The sequence below is a fragment of the Gekko japonicus genome, unplaced genomic scaffold (assembly GCF_001447785.1).
Source record: "Gekko japonicus isolate JY-2015 unplaced genomic scaffold, Gekko_japonicus_V1.1 scaffold3592, whole genome shotgun sequence".
Lineage (NCBI taxonomy): Eukaryota > Metazoa > Chordata > Lepidosauria > Squamata > Gekkonidae > Gekko > Gekko japonicus.
In genome coordinates, this window is record NW_015164307.1 from 71,765 (window position 1) to 91,296 (window position 19,532).

The following is a 19,532-nucleotide window of genomic DNA, read 5'->3' on the forward strand; positions in this document are numbered from 1 at the left end:
CCCTGACATCACCGGAAGTGTGTCATAAGGCCACACCCCCTGACATCACCGGAAGTGTGTCATAAGGCCACACCCCCTGACATCACCGGAAGTGTGTCATAAGGCCACACCCCCTGACATCACCGGAAGTGTGTCATAAGGCCACACCCCCTGACATCACCGGAAGTGTGTCATAAGGCCACACCCCCTGACATCACCGGAAGTGTGTCATAAGGCCACACACCCCTGACATCACCGGAAGTGTGTCATAAGGCCACACACCCCGCCCCCAACGGTCCCGGCCGCCACCGCCAGCCTTGCTGCTCCACTGCCGAGCCCCATGAGGGGCCCAGCGGTGGACCTGCAAGGCCAGCAGGAGTGCAAGGAAGCCCTGGAAGGCCCTCCCTGGCCCCAGGCAGGCAGGGGTGGGGAGAGGCAGGGAGGAAGCAACTTACCCTCCCTCTTCTCCTGCCTCCTCCTGGCTGAATGAGGGCCGGAAGCGGGGCGGCTGGAAGCAGGGGGTGGGGCTTTGTCATGTGCCCCGCCCCCCCGTACCTCACTCGGGGGAACTGTGTTCCCCCGTGTTCCCCCCCGAAATGACCTCTGGCAACAAGTAATATTTAGGTGCATACTTGTTACATTCAGTCAACAGATTTTTAATTAGCAGCCAGCATTCCCACAAATAGTAAGAGAAAATGCAGAATACACCAATACAATATACCCCCGCACATACAAACATATATGGAAATAAGTTTTTAAAATGCGCAAGACTCACTCACATAGTCAAATTTCTCTGCATTATTTGCTCCTTGCTGAAAGGAAAGAAAACACGTTTACAAAGTTTGTTGACACAAGGGAAAGCTTTTGATATCATTTTACTTAGCTTAAAAAACAAAACTTATGTAATAAATTCTAAATCCATCTATCTATGGCTACTTTAATGTTATCAAACGTTAAATTATTACTTATTAATCTAATTACCTAAAGTTAGGAGACTAAGCCATTTACATAAACCTCAAAGAATACTATAGAAAGTTTTAATTAATAGCTTCTAATATGTAAGAAATAGGGCGGAACATTAAATAAGGCTAGCTTTATTTTACATGCTCTTTATCGAACAGTTATAAATGAGTGCCAGGAATTGGCCTTGCAATTTACTGTAATCAATGGATACACTTTCCATTCTGTGCTTTTACGTTATGCTGGATACTAAGGAAATCCATTGCTACACTGATTATGGCCGACAACTCATTAATTGGGCACAATAATAATAATGTGTGCCGACAAAGCACAGCCGACTTACGGTGATCTTGTAAGGTTTTCAAGGCAAGAGATGTTCAGGGGTGCGTTGCCATTGCCTGCCTCTGCATAGCGACCCTGGGCTTCCTTGGTGGTCTCCCATCCAAGTACGAACCAGGGTCGACCCTGCTTAGCTTCCGAGCTCTGAGAAGGAGGAGGAGGAGATTGGATTTATATCCCACCCTTCACTCGGAGTCTCACAGTGGCTTACAAACTCCTTCCCCTCCCCACAACAGACACCCTGTGAGGTAGGTTGGGCAGAGACAGCTCTTTCAAGAACTACCCTTGAGAGAACAGCTCTGACAGAACTACGGCTTGCCCAAGGTCATCCAGCAGTTGCACGTGGAGGAGTGGAAAATCAAACCCAGTTTTCCCAGATTAGAGTCCGCACACTTTACCACTGCACCAAACTGGCTCTCGAGATCTCAAACAAGATTGGGCTTGCCTGGGCGATCCAGGTCAGGGCGAGAGTATGAGCTTTCTGTTGGGCTGCCGCATGGAGGCGGGAAGCTTGGTTGTTCTGCCTGCCAGTGGAAAGAAGTACTCGTGGCTGAAGTGGGTAGTCTACCGCTCCATCAGAGTAGTGCAACACCCTAGCAGAAGCAAACACGTTACAGTTGCCAACAGAAGTGCCAACAATGCACTGGTGCTTCCTGCAGCCAGCGGGTAAAGCCAGGGCATTGTCACCAGGCGCCTGTGAATCCCGGCCCTGTCATTAAGTGCACGAGAGAGGGAGGGGCCACCATCTTGAATGGAAAGAGCTCCACTCACGGGACAGGTTTCTTCTTATGCTGTGTTGCGGTAGCTACAGAAGATACTTTTTAGAAACCTAGGGGAATTTTCTGACAGGCGATAGATTCCGGAAGGGAACCCGTTCCCCCCCCAAAAAAATAGTGCAGCGCCTGATTTTGCACAAATATTTAGAGCTGGGACACCAAGCTTTGAATATATAAATGATACTGTGGAAACACAGCCACAAAGAGCTACAGAGGGACGCTGTTCTGGCAAAGGCAGATTTCGGTGGGTTTTTACAGGGCGACAGATGGAGAACTGGGAACAATGCATGAAACAGGGGTCACTGGGGGTGTGGGGGGGGAGGTATTTGTGAATTTCCCTGCAGAGTGCAGGGGGTTGGACTAGAGGACCCCGGAGATCCCTTCCAACTCTATGATTCTACGACAGCTCTTGTTCCCTAACTAAGGACCATCTTGCTAGACCAGGGGTCCCCAACCCTTTTGAGCCTGCAGGTATCTTTGGACTTCAGACACAGCGTGGTGGGCACAGCCACAAAATGGCTGCTGCAGGAAGCAGAGCTGGCTAGAAAATGGCTGCCACAGCTTACTTGCAGCAACAGTGAAGATCACTGTGCTTTGGTGGCAGCTGCTGCCAAGGCAACATTTTTAAAAATCTGCAACGCCAATCAGAAGCCTTGTTGGGCAACCAGTGGCCAAGCAGAAGCCCTTGGCTTTTTAAAAAACACTTGGTGGGCGCCAGGTAAGGGGACCCCCGTGCTAGACACTTCCAAAAGCGGTACTTGTTGCAATTTTCTGTTATTTTAAAAAACAGAACGCCTCAATTTTAATAGGCTCTGCCACAGAAACATCTGTTTTAAAGTTTTGGGTTAGATCTGTAATCTAAAGAGATTGCCTCAAAACAACCCAAGAAACATTGGTCATGCTATATTTAGCATAAGGGAAGGAAAACAAACCCTGGTGTTTTATATGTACCAGCATCCTACGCAACCAAATGCATAAAGCCAGCCTCATTTCCCATTCTACAAAGTGGATTAAGGGTGTTGCAGATAACCTGTGAAGCCACACGCACCAGTTCATCTAGTGATGTGCAGGCACACACGCATGATCACCAGCTGAAAGAATACACCACACTGTCGTGTCAAGGTTATGCACCAACAGATTTCAAACTGCTGCTACACACAGAGTCAACAATTATCTAAAAGTACGCCAAAAATATTAAAGCATTGTGTCGAAAGGCATTAGAGGGGGAAAAAAAACAAGTCTTTTAAAAAAGAAACTCCAAATCTGTTCAATGAAAAATAATTAAAAGAAGAAATTACCAACTTCATTGAACTCTTGTAGTTGTCAAAATATTCCAAAGATCCTAATGCTGTAAAATATGTAACAACATTTAAACCACAAAAAAAACCTTTTAAACGCACAGTGAATGTCTCTCTGGGGAAAGTGGGTGGGCATTAGTTATGGGAGGCTACAGTGGTTACTGCTGCATGGTTATGGTTAAGACAAGAACTGAAACAAGTTTTGCTTTTCTCCCCTGCATTGAAGGGGGGGAGACAGGTGCTTAAGGCAAGAATACAGAACAGTTTTGGTTGTTTGTTCCCCCTTAAACTGCAAAAAAAAGAGAACTCTTACAAGTTTAGTTTTAACAAAATGCACATAGCAAGCCAGCATCTGACCATATAGCCAAGCAAACTTATTTCAGCTTTTATTAAAAGGCAGAGATTTGTTTCTTTGAACATTGCATTAGGATTTGACACAGAAAAGTCATTGCATGTTTTTCTCAGCGTCTCGTATATACCAGCTCAAATGCTGGTGTGGGCTGAGGCCCTGCATCACAGAGATAACTGCTCGAAAAGCTCCTAATAACTGGCTGATAACTAATAACTGATACTTCCCAGGACAGAGAACCTGCCTTCCTAGTTTTTGCTTTTCTTTTTTTAAACAGACACAACTTGCAGGTGGAGTCGCTGTAACAAACAGAAACAGAACACGAGGCCTTGGGGTTTTTTCCCCCCCTTTGGCAATCCTGACCAACATTTTCCCTGGCAATGTGATGGTGGAAAACAGAGCAGTGCTTGATCTCTTCAATGTTTTATTTTTGGCTCGGGTCTGATTTTTCCGGTCTCCAAAGTCTCCCGGGTTCTACGACAAAATTTCACAAGCGATTCTACGAATGTACCATGCAGAAATGTAACTTCACACAACATAAGATATACATTTATACACTGACTGTGTGCATGCTTGCATGTATATTTATGTGTATATACACACACACGCACGCTTTACAGTGTATATACAAATGCATGTCGAGGAACACGGACCTAATTTAAGACCGAGAAGATCCGATGGAACATGCCCTCACTCACGCACAATTTTAAACTGGGTCAGTGTCACTGTTAGAGGCTGGGCCCCCGTGTTATTCATACTGAAGCTTCACTAGCATGCAAAAGGATCTCAGCAATTCTTACAATTTCTAAAACTGAATAATTTCAGTTTTGGTATGTACATGATGCCCAATTATACAAACAAATCACAGGCTGCTAATACTGCTGCTTGCATTGAACTTTTATAGACTTCTGCACCCTACCCTGGTTTAAAATATTAACAGATGCCTTAACAGCCATTTTGCATAATTTAAGATACCATGATCTTATCAAATACAACAAAATCTGCCCAACTAGTATTTCAACGACCTAGTCTTTTAAACAAATGAGCTGATACGGACCTTTACCCTGTGTACATAAAGCTAGAGCTCTGTATACCACTTCAATACCAGGTAACGTTCAGGATGCAAAGTCAGTACTGTGAGCACAGACCTTTCCCAACACAGGAAGCACCCTGCGGAATCAGACCAGTGGTCCATCTAATCCAGCATCCCACCTCGCACAGTGGCCAACCAGTTCCTCTGGAGGGTCAACAACAGGGCGGCTCCACTGTCATTGCACCTCTGCACTGCTTTAAAAGAATCTTCTCCAAACAACATTCAAACAAGCATAGAGAAAGACGGCGTCACAGCAGCATGAAACTAATTTAAAAATGCAAATGCAGATTCGATCATACCCTCCCTGAAAATAGCAAGGCTTCTGAGTGACTAATGGAGATGATTGGCTTAGAGGTGTGCAGGGGGAAAAAAATTAATATTTTTCAGATTCAGGTATAATGAAGCCAAATTTTTTCAGTACTCCCAAATGTACCCGAATACCAATACCGGTAATGAATTGGTATCTGGAAATATTTGGGAATACTGAAAAAACTTGTCTCCATTATATTCTTTGGGGCCACTGTAGTCAATGGCAAAATCTTCAAAGACAGGGGTGTCGAACTCATTTGTTATGAGGGCCAGATCTGATATAGATGAGACCTTGTTGGGCCGGGCCGTGTGTGTCATAAAATGTAATGCCAGGTAGAGGAGATATAAACTTTATAAAGGACACAAAAACAAGGGTTGTTTTTTTAACTTAAAATAAAAACATCCTTAAAAATGAGCACTCTTGCAATATTTTATTTAACGGTGTCTGATAACTGACACCTCTTGCTCTGAATTATTGCATCAAAATGTCTGTGCTGTTACAATCTATGCTGTTCAGGTGTGTATCTGTAAGCTGCAAACCTACGATGACACAGCAGCAGCAGAACTGGAAGCAGAAGCAGAAGGCAGCCAGTTCCACTGCGGGCCTGACAGAAGCCCTTCGGGGGCCTGATCTAGCCCCCGGGCCGCATGTTTGACACCCTGTTCTAAGGAGTATTCAATGGGCTGGGGGGGGGGTTGAGGTAGAGGCACCACATTTGTATTGTAGCTGCTGGAGACTCTCCCCAAAAGAACCTCAAGTTTGGAAAATTTTGGACCAGGGGGTCCAATTCTAGGGGCATCCAAGGAGGGTGCCTCCATCCTCCATTGTTTTCAAAGGCAGGCAGATAAAACAACAGCCCAGCAGTTTCTCCCAGAGAACCTCTGCAGTGGAAGGTGTGGTGTGAGGGGGCATGTTTGCAAGACCAGCAGCAGAACCAGTGCAATGCACCCACCAGAACCACTGCTACTGTGGTAGTGCCAAAACCCAACAGGACTAAGATCAAGTCTGAGAATCTCTAGAGAATAAAGGCGTGTTTGTAAGGCCAGCAGCAAAACCTGTGCAGTGTTCTTGTGCTAGTGCCCAGCAGCAGAACCCAGTGCCAACCTACTAGGTGAGCCCAGTGCCATTGTGGCAAATGCCAGCTCAACAGAAGGACTGATGTCAACTTAAGCACAGAATCATCACAACAATGCACAGAAGAATTTCAAAAAAGAACAAACTTCTGTAATTGGCCAAAGAGCAGTGTGCCTTGTGATCCTATTGGTCAGTGCTCCTCCCCTCTCCTGTCCCTGGGAAAGCAAGCTAGAAATTAGGCTTCAAGTTTGAAGCCAGCAGCAACAACAGCCTTGCAAACTGTAATGCCATTTGCAAACGCATTGCAGTGATTGGCTGTATGTAAGGTCCCTCTCCCCCCTCCCTTCTGGAAAGCAGAGCAAAGGGCAGGAAAGATACAGAAACGGTGGGAAAGAGAAGTTAAGTACAGCCCTTTAAAGTTTAACACACACACACCCAGGATATATTAGTTAATGCCGAATAAAAGCCGGCTTTTATTCAGCATTCTGTATTTGGCAGCCGAATCAGATCAGAGATTCTAATTCAGCTTGCCGAATACACGAAAAATGCCAAAAAGGAATTTGGGGGGGGGGTTCAGTTCGGCTTTACCGAATGCACACCCCTAGACTAGCTGTGCAGATTTTCTTAAACTGTCGCTTTAGCAGCACCTCCCACCACAGCATAAGTATTCACATTGTGTTACTGAAGTTAAGCTGTGGTCATCATTTTGTGGATGGTTCCACCTCCTGAGGCAGCCATTTTGCTGCTGCGCCTACCATTCCATGTCATGTCAGAATTCCAAATTTGCCCACAGACTAAAAAAGGTTGGGGAACCCTGATCTACGGGGTAGTTGGAAAACGGTAAGCTTTGGGCCACCTCACAGCACTGCATGCGTAGATCAGGCCTTAGACAAAGCTGTATTGAGTGAAGTGCAATTTTTAGATAGGCATCAGTTTACTCCTGAAGATATCTTTGCCCTCTCTTATTTTTCAACACAGCTTCAACATCGAAATAAAACATATTCAGTGGCCCTGTGTTGATTAAGTTACTAAGCCAACTGTTTTCCAAACACATTTACCTACAGAAGAAATCCTGCAAATGAGAACACAATAAAACGTGAGAGTATTTAATATTTAAAGGAACTACCAGGGGACTGGACAATGCACCTCACAAAACTGTCAGTCTATCAAGCATGCTCAGACTGTGGTGTACAATTAAACGTTATTCTTGTAAAGCCTTTACAAGAGCCCCACTTGCCTCAAGAACTTTAAACCAATACATGAGATTCCAAATCACAGTGTCACCAAAAATGCTTTTAAAGTTAGTCGCATGCTCCGGTATGTGCTATGCAGAAGGAATTACATTTCTCTGATGCTCTTTATTTTTGTAGTATTGGGGGGCACATCCAGAAGGGCCTGTATACATTCGCCACTTTTAACGTAACCTTCCGCAGAAGGTGCCCACAGAACAGGTCCTCTCCCCTCATTCCCTTAACCTCAAAATGCAATTTGGGATCTGGAGCAGTGTTCCTTCAAAGCTGAGTTAGTGTGAGCTAGCTGAGTTTTCTAGCCTCCGGCTCACCCATTTTTGTCTCAGCCTCACGAAGGAGGGCTCCAGAGCAAACTAATTTATGCAATAGTCAAATGGCTGACTCACAACTTTAATGCCAGCCGCTCACAAAGCAGAATTTTTGCTCACGAGACTCCACAGCTTAGAGGGAGCACTAATCTGGAGTTAAGTGCTTTTCAAAGGGAAAAACTGGAAGATGAGGAAAACAAAGGAAAGAGAAACGGAAGACATAAACACCAGCAATGTTTTCCCATTCGAACACTTGTGCACCAGATCTTTAGGTGATCTGAACTTTGCGGGAGAGGACTAGTAGAAACGTTCTAGGAAAAAAGCTTCTGATGCAAACAGGCCCCTCTGGATTCAAACCGTTCCGCAGGCGCAACGGTTTATCTGCATACATCTCTCTAGTTTAGTGAGCAGTTCAGGTTATCGAGTTTCTGTGTCCACAGAAGCTAGAGCTACACAACATTTAACTTTACACACACACAAAAACGCTCAAAATGCAGCTCTCGGGAAAACTAAATATAAACGTTTTACCTTGATCAGGGAGGTAATCACAATCGCTCCAGCATTCACCATAGGATTGTGAGGTTTGTCTGCAAAACAAAAGATTGTTCAGTCACACGATCTGGTTGAGCGATGAGTTCCACAAACGGGGGGGAGGAAGCTACCTCGTATTTTTTAGAATACATCCTACCCCCCTTCTGTTGCTTCTAAAAATCAGCTGATGACTCTGACAGGCCACCCTCTCGTCAGGTGCTACGTCCTAAAGCACAAGTTCCCAACATGATGCCCATGGGCTTCCGTTTAGCCTCTCGAGATTTGTTTGGCTATGAAGATTTTTTAAAAAGTTTACCCTGGTAGCAACTGCCACCACAACACAAGTATCTTCACTGTATGCCTGAAGGTGAACTGCGGCTGCCATCTTGTGGCTGGCTCCACCTCCTGCGGCAGCCATTTTGTGGCTGGCTCCACCTCCTGCGGCAGCCATCTTGTGGCTGTGTCAGAACCCCAAAGGTGCCCACAGGCTCAAAAAGGCCAGGGTCTTGTGTCCCACAGTATCCTCATTTCGCACTTTGAGTTGAGATGTTTTCTATTCTTTTCATTCAGTCTTTTTGTTTGTGGGGCTGAACTCCTGATAACAGGGGGACAGACTACTTCCCCATCCCCACCACGGTTATTTCAGATCCCCCCCCCCAATGCCTCTGTTCTATTCAGGTGCTTTCCTCAAGCTTATCACCTCAACAGATCCTGGATTAGTTGAGACATGCTCAAATTTTCTCCTAACCTGAACTCCCTTCAATATTCTCTCACAGTCTGCCTCTCCAACTTTTTTGTGTGTGTGTGTGTATTTTTCCATTTGTGTGTGTGCGCGCCTGTGCCTGGGAGTCATGGCGACCTATGGCGACTCCTACTGGGGCATGCAGGACGTTCAGTGAAGTGGCTTGATAACCTGCCTTGGCCTCCCGGCCCTGGTATTCCTTGTCAGTCTCCCATCCAAATACTTGCCAGGGTTCCACTTAGCTTCTGAGATCTGATGAGATTGGGCTTTCGCACGCGCACACCAGGATCCGCACAGGACAGGAGTCCCCCGCCGGCAAGGTAAGTGCCACTTGGGAACCCTACTGGGCTATCCAGGGGAGGGCCTCTCCATCATCTTTAAAATCCCCTCTGGAGCTTCTAGCGGACAAGCACAGAACCCAAATATATGTTCACTTAAGTAACTGAAGCCAACTGACTGGCAGCTCTAACCTCCAGGCTATGATGGCATAACAGCATCTCAGAACATCTACGGAGAGCTTCAGGACGGAAAGCAGACAGCCAGCATTCACTTTTGTACAAAGATGCATGCATTCCAAAGACTTCTGCTTTCACATTCCCGTCTAGGAATTAAGGTCACAGGGAGAGACCCTCTTGATTTCCCCATCAGCCGAAGAAGCTCCTTTGGTGGGTACACGAGAAAGTGCCTTTCCAGTGGCAGCCCCACGATTATGGAACGATCTCCCTAACGAGGCTGATCCGCCCCCCCCCCCACTTTCAATCTTTAGGAGACAGCTGAAGACGGCTCTATTTAGGACTGCATTTGATTAAAGCAGTCCTAAATTGTAATTTTACATTTTTGGTTTTATGTAATTTTATGTACTCTATTTTATTCGTATTGTAAGCCACCTTGAGCTCTGTAAGGAAGGAAAGCAGCTAATAAATGTCTGAACACAATACGTCAAAAGAGAACTTCTTCATTCTACATCAGGGAATGTGCCTCATGCATTTTCAGGATCCCCTATTCCATTCTTGGACCATTCTCTAATGCGAGAATGGACTATGCTTGCGTACGCACAGCTGGGTATATACACTAAAGAAGAAGAAAGTGTCCATGGAGAGCTCTTAAGCCAGCATAGTACAGGAGGCTTTTGCACCTATGTAAAAGAAGACAAGACTGGTTTGCTCCTTTATAAACCCTTGAACATGGAACCAGAAGATTATTTGAAAAATATAAAGAAGAAATTAAACGTTGGGTTGCTCTTAAACAGAACACTGAACTGTAGCAAGAGGCTGACACCTTCATTACTATAGGATTACTCCTGAGGACGATTGGGACGAAATGAGTCTATATGCAGATGCTCGTTGGGAATGATGGACCTGTAATATGGCCAAGTTTTACAATATAACATGATTCTTACTTAATATGTGTTGTCATCTATATCACAGTGTTTGTTTGTTTGTTGCATTGGGTATATACACTAGAGAGCCAGTTTGGTGTCGTGGTTGAGTGCACGGACTCTAATCTGGGAGAACCGGGCTTGATTCCCCACTCCTCCACTCGCACCTGCTGGATGATCTTGGGCAAGCCGTAGTTCTGATAGGAGCTGTTCTTGAAAAAGAGCAGTTTCTGTCAGAGCTCTCTCAGCCCCACCCACCTCACAGGGTGTCTGTTGTGGGGAGGGGAAGGGAAAGGAGTTTGTAAGCCGCTCTGAGACACCTTTGGGTAGTGAAGAGTGGGGTATAAATCCAATCTCTTCTTCTTCTTCTTCTTCTAGACATATGGTCACTCGTGTTTTTTTATTCCTCACCACCACTGTACTAGTCACTTGTGTTTTTTTATTCCTCACCACCACTGTACCAAGAAACATTATAAAAAGTAATCACACATTTAAAATAGTCTTTACACACACAGAAAAGAAAACCCTGACGTTACTAAACACGGACTGCTTTGTAAGCTACCAATGCGTGACCTTTCCCAATACACTCCAATAGTGCAGTCTGCGTCAGATTTACTAATTCATTTTATTCTGAAGGCCAGACGTGTATTGGCTTAAAAACGCCAAATAAAGAGGGAAAGTTGCACCAGATACAAGGTCCATAATTCTCAAGCTACCTAAAACAAAATACTTGCACAGAACCAGGAAGAAATATAGAGATACAGGGTCTCTGAATAACAGTTTGTAACTCAAAACCGCTTTAAGTATTCCAGCCCTGGTCAGCCAGTGTTGAGGTGTCATTGGCTGGCTATATTTAGGACAGTCAATGAAAGTACAAGCATCATATACTAATGAAACATCGAGCCGGGCAGCGTGGTAATTTTTAGACGCAACGGTCGATGGGTTTTGCCTTTGGCACAGATTAGACGGCTGGAACAGTACCAAGGACACTACGGTAGACCGGCTCCTTTGTATTAAGAGATTAACTTCTGGATGGAGGAGATTACTCAGTCTAAAATGTGGACCGAGTGACTTTGCACAAAGGCTAATTGTACCATACGAGGCTCGAAAACCAAAAGAGACGTTCAGACAAATTATACCGAACTAGCGAACTTCTGCTGATTACTTTTTATATTATAAATATCTCATTTAGAACTACATTTTGTTTTGAAACTGGCACGGGAGAGAATTTCCAGAAAGACTGGGAGAGACGTCACTGGTTTGACCTTCTAGTGAATGTGTGCCCTTCAAACCTACATTAGATATTGAAGAGATGAAAGGACAGAGAGAACTAACTGTTACTGTTCCGTGTCCATTAAATCTCTCTATTCCAAAAACTTACTTTCTTTTTTGAAACAAATGTAACAGGAATTATGGATCAGGAAACACGAATGCCACAATTTAAGACCATTTGAACACAGAGTGGTCCTCGGGCTTCAAAATACTGTGCAAATTAGGATAACCCTTTCCGGATCGGCACAGCGTCTGCAGAATCAGCTTTTTAAACAGAAGTTATCAAGCCCAACTTAGGCGTAAGCAGCATTTCACCTCAAATACACAAACACAGGAAAGCTGAAACTCGGTGAACGCATCACGTGGCCGACAAATGCCACATCTTACCTCCCATTCTATTAAAAATTAATTCTGTATCATAGCAACAGAGTGCTGGGCTTGTCTTACGGAGTGAGAGCCCACTTGGTATTTCTCACTAATGAAATCCGGCGGCTTCACTTCCAATCCTAAAATGCATCTCCAAAACATAATTCGATTTGGTTTTAAACACAATCCTGAGTGTTTAAACCATTCCTTATCCTCCTCCACACACCCCACCCCACCCCCAAATTTAGGGAAGGGCAGTTTTACTTTGAAACAGAAGCTAGAATTCTAAAATTGAACCTCAAAGCTTCTGGGAATGCAACTCTTGCTTTAATTTAACATAGCTGTCTGCCAGTAACATCTGAGAAAAAGAATTAAGGGCAGGTTTAACACAATCTGGCACCTTCTGGGACACAACATGTAGTTAAAGAAACAAACTTGTGTGAACAATAACAACATTTCACAGACAGAGCTCACAGAAGTTCTCCAGCTGCTGACGACCAGGGAATTCCTATCCATCATATCCAAGCACATGATTTAGAAAGAAGAGAGGAGATTGGATTTACACCCCGCCCTTCACTACCCGAAGGAGTCTCAGAGCGCCTTACAATCTCCTTTCCCTTCCCTTCCCTACAACAGACACCCTGTGATGTAGGTGGGGCTGAGAGAGCTCTCTCAAGGAATGCTCTTGAGAGAACAGCTCTGAAAGAACTTGTGACTAACCCAAGGTCACACCAGTAGCTGCATGTGGAGGACTGGGGAATCAAACCTGGTTCTCTCAGATTAGAGTCCGCGCTCCTAACCACTACACCAAACTGGCTCTCAGTTTTACCGTTTTGGCTGTGCAGACATGACAGCGGGAGCTGTTAGGACTGATCTTATAGAAAGAAGGAAGCTGTATTACGCATACCAGTTGTATTATGCACACATCAGGCAAGAAGTTGTATTACGTGTGCTAGTAGATTTGAGAGTAATGAGAAACATGCTGGTAGCACCTCGACGTTTCTGACACCTGTTAAAACGTACCTCAAATAAAACAAGAATTACTGGCAGCGACCATAGCCTCTAATGGACACAGATCACCCCAAGCACTGGTAGCTGTGTATACCATCCTATACTGAATTGCTGGGTTGTACATTTTGCTTGAATGTACATTGTTTATGCAGATTTCACACTTCAAGCTGTTTTAAGCCCTCAGTAGAAGAGGAGGAGGAGGAGAAGGAGAGATTGGATTTATACCCCACCCCTCATTTGGAGTCTCAGAGCACCTTATAAACTCCTTTCCCTTCCTCTCCCCACAACACCCTTGTGAGGTAGGCAGGGCTGAGAGAGCTCTGACAGAAACTGCTCTTTCAAGGACAGCTCTGACGGAACTATGGCTTGCCCAGGGTCATCCAGCAACCGCGAGTGGAGGAGTGGGGAATCAAACCCAGTTCTCCCAGATTAGAGTCCATGCACTTAACCGCTACACCAAACTGGCTCTCAAGCAGAGAGAACAGAATGAGATACTGATGATGGAAGAGGAGGAAAATGAAGAAAGCTGACAAGAAGAAAGTGGATTCATTTGGAATGTGGTGCTGGGGGGAAGACCGTGGAGCGCCAAAAACACAAATCGGTGGGTTCTAGATCAAATGAAGCCTGAGCTCTCCCTAGAAGCTAAAATGACTAAACTGAGGCTATTGTACATGGTCACATTATGAGAAGAGGCACTGGGAAAGACAGTCACGCTAGGAAGAGCTGAAGGCCGCAGGAAAAGAAGACCACCCAACAGGAGATGGATTAATTGAACCAAGGAACCCACAGCTCTCAGTCTGCAAAACCTGAGCACAGTTGTTAACAACAGGACGTTTTGGAGGTCGTTAATTCATAGGGCCACCACTATCGGTAATACCGAGGGGAGCAGATCCATGGCCAGTGCACTGTGTAATCTTAATACCATGTCAGGGGGAGAGAAAGTGTTTTATTTAACAACAGTGTCTAGACATGACAAGGGCAATGGTGTCTTGAGACACACACACAGGATGTATTCACACTACAGGGATAGTTACTGCAGCCCCTCATTCCCCCTCCATATTTCGCTGCATCTCCTTGGAACCACAGACAGCAGCTGCTGAATTATTCCCGAGTGTGTAAGGCACGCGGTGACAAGGAGAGTCATTCTGGCAGGCTGGGGCACTGCCGCAAGCTCTCCTTCCGTGAGTATAAAAGCGTCTCCATCAGCAAAACTGCTAACTGGTGGCCCTCCCCGCCCGCCTTTTCGAAGAAGAGGAGGAGATTGGATTTATACCCCGCCCTCCACTACCCAAAGGAGTCTCAGAGCGGCTTACAAACTCCTTTCCCTTCCCCTCCCCACAACAGACACCCTGTGAGGTAGGTGGGGCTGAGAGAGCTCTGGACAGAAACGGCTCCTTTTCAAGGACAGCTCTTATCAGAACTGCGGCTTGCCCAAGGTCACACCAGCCAGGTGCAAGTGGAGGAGTGGGGAATCCAACCCGGTTCTCCCAGATTAGAGTCCGCTCACGTAACCACTACACGAAACAGACAGCCAAGCCAGCATGTCCCTTCTCAGAGGAATGTGCTTTGCGGAAACCAATCCCAGACCTAAGAGGGCTAACTAATGACTCTGCCCAGTGGCAGAAACGGGCACCAGCTTCTCCCAGACTCAGGGCCAGGAAAATAACTAAGGAGCACGTGGCCGCCACTTGAGGTTCCTGCCCATCCCAAACGGAAGCGCTCAACCTTCTCAACTGCTTTGTTCAATACGAAGGCCCTTTGTTTATTCCTATCTCAGACACAAGCAACAAATAGAACGCCTCCTACCGAGTGCAGATGCGTGAGAGAGTTCATGGGAAGGGCGGGCAGAAGGACTGGAACGCCAGAACCGTTCTCCTCTCCCTCCTCCGTCTCTCCATAAACTCCATCCGCTCCGAATTGTTTCATTTGAACTGAAGGCTGCTTAACTGATAACTCATAGAGGGTCACGTACCATCTTCATTAAGGAACAATTTGTTGAATCGCAGACCGCTCGGTTCTTTGCCGACGTATCTGTGCACGTACTCGGTGCCAAGGTCGTTCACAGCGATTGCGTACTTCAGAGGCTTTACGCAGGACTGAAGACAAAACGGGACTTTGGTGTCTCCAATGGAATGTCTGTGAGAAAGAAATACGGTGTTAGACTTCTAACGGTCGCTGCCGGATTTGTTTGGAGGCAGAGATGTGGCCACGTCCTCCAGCAGGAGCTTGGGAAAGGGATTCTATTAACATCATCCTTTGCTTCTTACAACCCTTCAGAAAAATAAAGTAGCGCCTTTTCACTTTATTCTAATATACTAACAAGGAACGCCTGGATGAACATAACATAAGAGACGCCAGGGCTATTTCTGGGCAGGAACGCACAGGAACGGAGTTCCGTCTGGCTTCAGAGTTGGCCATGCCCACTACAGCCAAAACCTCTGTGTGCCTGGCTACAGAGGGAAGGCCTGGGGAGCAACACCCCCCGGCAACTCCGGGGCAGCCGGGCCAGAGGGACCCCTGGAAGGATCGTGGAGGCATTTAAATGCCTCCTCCGGCCTGTCCAAGGGCCGGCTTGCCGGGACTCCCCGCAGCCGAAGGGTGCCATTGTTGTTTTAAACTGGAGATGATGGGGATTGAACCCAGGACCTTCAGCATGCCTAGCAGAGGCTCTTCCAGTGAGCCATGGCCTCTCCCACATCAGACCATTGGCCCATCGAAGTCAGTATTTTGTCTACTCAGACTGGCATGGGCTCTCCAGAGCAGGGGTGTCGAACTCATTTGTTATGAGGGCCAGTTCTGACATAAATGTCACTTCTTTGTTGGGCCGGGCCAACCCTTGTAACAAATAAGTTCGACACCCCTGCTCCAGAGTCTCAGGCAGAGGTCTTTCCCATCACCTACTGCCAGATCTTTTAACTGGAGGTGTCGGGGATTGAACCCGGGACGTTCGGTGTGCCAAGCGAATGCCCTTCCTCTGAGCCACGGCCTCTAATATTTGAGGGGGAACTGCAAACGGTGCAGTATGAACAACAGGCAACTGGAACCCCTGAAAGCAGCAAGAACCGAGCCCACATCAGTTACTTGTAATGTCCCGTTCCACTATAAACAGAACCGAAATGAGAGCCAAGACCAAAACCAATAGCTTATTTCCCAATTTGCAGGTGTGAGGTAAATATACTTTCTCCAAGTACTGTCCTTCAGAAATAGTTCATGAGAGTTCTGAAACCCAATCGTTACTCCAAATATTTTGTTTCAAACTGTTCACGCAGAAAGTTAATTTTAATTAATTAGAAACTGTGGCAAGTATTTCATTGGATGAGATGATCCATATGAAGTACCTGAATGGAACCAAGCAAAAATGTGTCTATCAGGGCAGATCTCAAATATCAATTTATTTATTTTTTTAAAGGAGACAGAAGGAAACTGAACAATCCATTTGTATTTTATCAGCTACAGGAAGCAACAACAAGTTAGTACTTTCCTACACTTGTTCATTACCTCCCCATATAAATAATAGTATATCACACTTCTCCAAAGATCAGATGAGTTTGCTTTTTACACCTGTCCATTTTGATTCCAGCTGGTGGGAAGAAAAACTGAGGTGTTGTGCTGAGAATGCGTCACGGTATTCTGCTGGAAGGACCCACGTTTGGCATCAGACTTTGCCCATTTAAACTTCTTGAGCCTTTTATGCTTTTGTTCAAAGAAGTCCAAGTCCACATGGCCGCCCAGAAATTAGACTTGAACAAAAAAAATCTAAGCTTTACTACATATTTTAGAACTCAGCAGCCAGGCCTGCAGAATTTGTAATCTTCCCAGCTGATCTCAGCCCACCAAGGTCCCAATAAACCACCTGCTGCCGCCCACCCGAAACAGCAAAAGGTACACACAAAAACCTAGCAGGCGTGCATGTGCGTGTATGTATTTGTACAGCTTGGTAGTCTGTACACAGTTAAGTACACACGTACATAAAAGACAGGCACAAAGCCACGTCAAAAATGTTATCGGAGCAAGTTTGCAAACTGATTAGTTCTCATCTTTATCACGAATACCTCTGTGCAAGTTATATATAAAGCAAATGTTGACTAGAACTAAGTTTATCTAGTGGGGGTTCCAAATACGGTTCAAGAGTAAGACAGAACACATATCGAGGTTCGTCCGGCCTTGGCTATTTCCTTCTAGAAAGAAAACTGGCAGAGGATCTCTGACTGAACGAAGCATGCGAAAATATTACAGGTGAGTTTTCTTGATCTTTATAATGTCATGAGTGCAACCTCATGATTTACATAAACTATTTTATGCTATGCCTTTCCAAGGCAGCTGTAGCAAAAAGCTTGGAGATTCTAAACTCCTATTATCTAACATGGACGTTCTCAGTCCTACTCAAGGGAAAATTGATGATTGTTAAATACACTAGGCCTGTATTCTCACCCTTCTCCATTACATAGATCTGCACCAACTGAGCCATATTTCCAGTGGTATGATGTTTTACAAGGTGTCGACTTATTAAGAAGAGTTTCTGGTTTTGTATAGAAGCCGAAGAGAAGGATGGCTATACAGAGAAGGTGCATGTGAAACTGTGTTACCCATGAAATGCTTTGCGCGCGCCCCCCACCTTGTGGAATGGCCTGCCTAAGGGGGTCAGGAAGACCCCCCCCCCCCCTGGCCCTCCTCAAACTCTGATTAAATATATAGGTCTTTTCAAAGGAATGCATGAAAAGGTTAGCAATGGACGGTGCTGCAGCACTCCCCATTGCTACTCCACTGACCTGAACAAAAAATTGACCTTCCCATAAGAAGAGTGAGATGCCTAGGATCCATTAGACGCTTAGCAGCATACTTGAGCCTGAACATTTACTGAGATCAGCGTCCTACCTGAATGTATTATCTTTCATGACTTGTTGTAAAGCACTTTATGAACAAGAGAACTTTTGTAGTAATCTAACATTTCCTGAGGAAGATCCAATTTTGAAACGTTGTTATATAATCCAGAGACGACGTTGATGATGTACCTTTGCACTAGGATTTTCTTTTGATTTGTAGGAAATGATTTATTGTGTTGTAGTGCTTCAGACTGTAATATATAGTAAGCTTTTTTCTTTGCAAGTCTTGTTGACTGCTTGATTTGTGGGTCAAACACTCACGACTGTCTTTATACTTCTTCTCTGATTAGGTCGTGTTTGTGCACATTTGTCTTGCCTCCACAAACTGCAAAACTGAATTGCTCAAAAGAGCTTTTCTACACAGGGAACAGGGTTGCACTATACTAAAGGATTCACAAAGTTACTTGGATAAATCATTAGGCACTGGGGTCCAGACTACTGTGTACAGCTTGCTGTAAAAGCAGGATCCCGCTGTGCAATTTAGCATCATTTAATGCGTCACGTTAATACTTATGCTTTGCTTCAGGTCAGTTTTTTTTAGATTTTGGATGGATTCTACAACCCTAATCCTATTGCATTGTTTACTGAATGTCCCGTCCTGTTGACTGTACTGACTCACTATGTGTAATCCGCCTTGAGTCCCAGTGAGAAAGGTGGATTATAAATACCATAAACTGAACAAAAGCAACACAACTGGGAAACAAGAAACACTGAGACCTTGGGAAGGCTTATACAGGGGCCCAATGCTTAATTACAGTGGCCTCTCCAGTCCAACACTCTGTGTCACACAGTGGCCCAAACCCAGTGGCCATCAGGAGAGGTCCACCAGCAGGGCCAGAACTCCAGAAGCCCTCATACCGTTGTCCACTGAACACCAAGAATACAGAGCATCACTGCCCCAGACATAAGAACGTAAGAAGCCATATTGGATCAGGCCAATGGCCCATCCAGTCCAACACTCTGTGTCACACAGTGGCCAAAATCCAGGTGCCGTCAGAAGGTCCACCAGCAGGGCCAGAACTCCAGAAGCCTTCCCACTGTTGCCTTCCAAGCACCAAGAATACAGAGCATCATGCCCCAGACAGTGTTCCATCTATACCGTGTGGGTAACAGCCACTCACAGCTCTGTGCTCCATAGGCTTATCCAATATATCGTAGGTTCTCTTCACCTTGCAAGGGGAAGCAGGGATGTCACCTTCACCATGACTTGCTTGGTGCAGTTGTAGCATTTAACCATCGCCAAAGCAAGCCACAGTGTGTAAGCTCACTTCAAACATGGTCACAGCCAGGGATCATTTCGTAGAAAAAGAGGTGCAGGAGCTCATTAGCATAACTCATTAGCATAACTTATTTGTATATGCCACACCCCCTGACATCACCGGAAGTGTGTCAGAAGGCAACACCCACCACTCAGCCTCCACTGGACTGTTTTGGATTGCTAGCTATAAGGGATCATTTCGTAGAAAAAGAGGTGCAGGAGCTCATTAGCATAACTCATTAGCATAACTTATTTGTATATGCCACACCCCCTGACATCACCGGAAGTGTGTCAGAAGGCAACACCCACCACTCAGCCTCCACTGGACTGTTTTGGATTGCTAGCTATTGGGGGG

General features: G+C 45.5%; 1 protein-coding gene across 1 annotated transcript in view; it reads right to left on the minus strand.

Annotated features, from left to right (window-relative positions):
• GLS (glutaminase) overlaps positions 1-19,532 on the minus strand; it is a gene marked incomplete at its 5' end in the record, with an annotated part of 79,647 nt that overhangs the window by 50,892 nt on the left and 9,223 nt on the right. Inside the window, 3 exons of the mRNA XM_015408819.1 lie at positions 759-791; positions 8,265-8,323; positions 15,009-15,172. Coding sequence (XP_015264305.1) covers positions 759-791; positions 8,265-8,323; positions 15,009-15,172 — 256 coding nt within the window. The remainder of the gene's footprint in view (positions 1-758; positions 792-8,264; positions 8,324-15,008; positions 15,173-19,532) is intronic.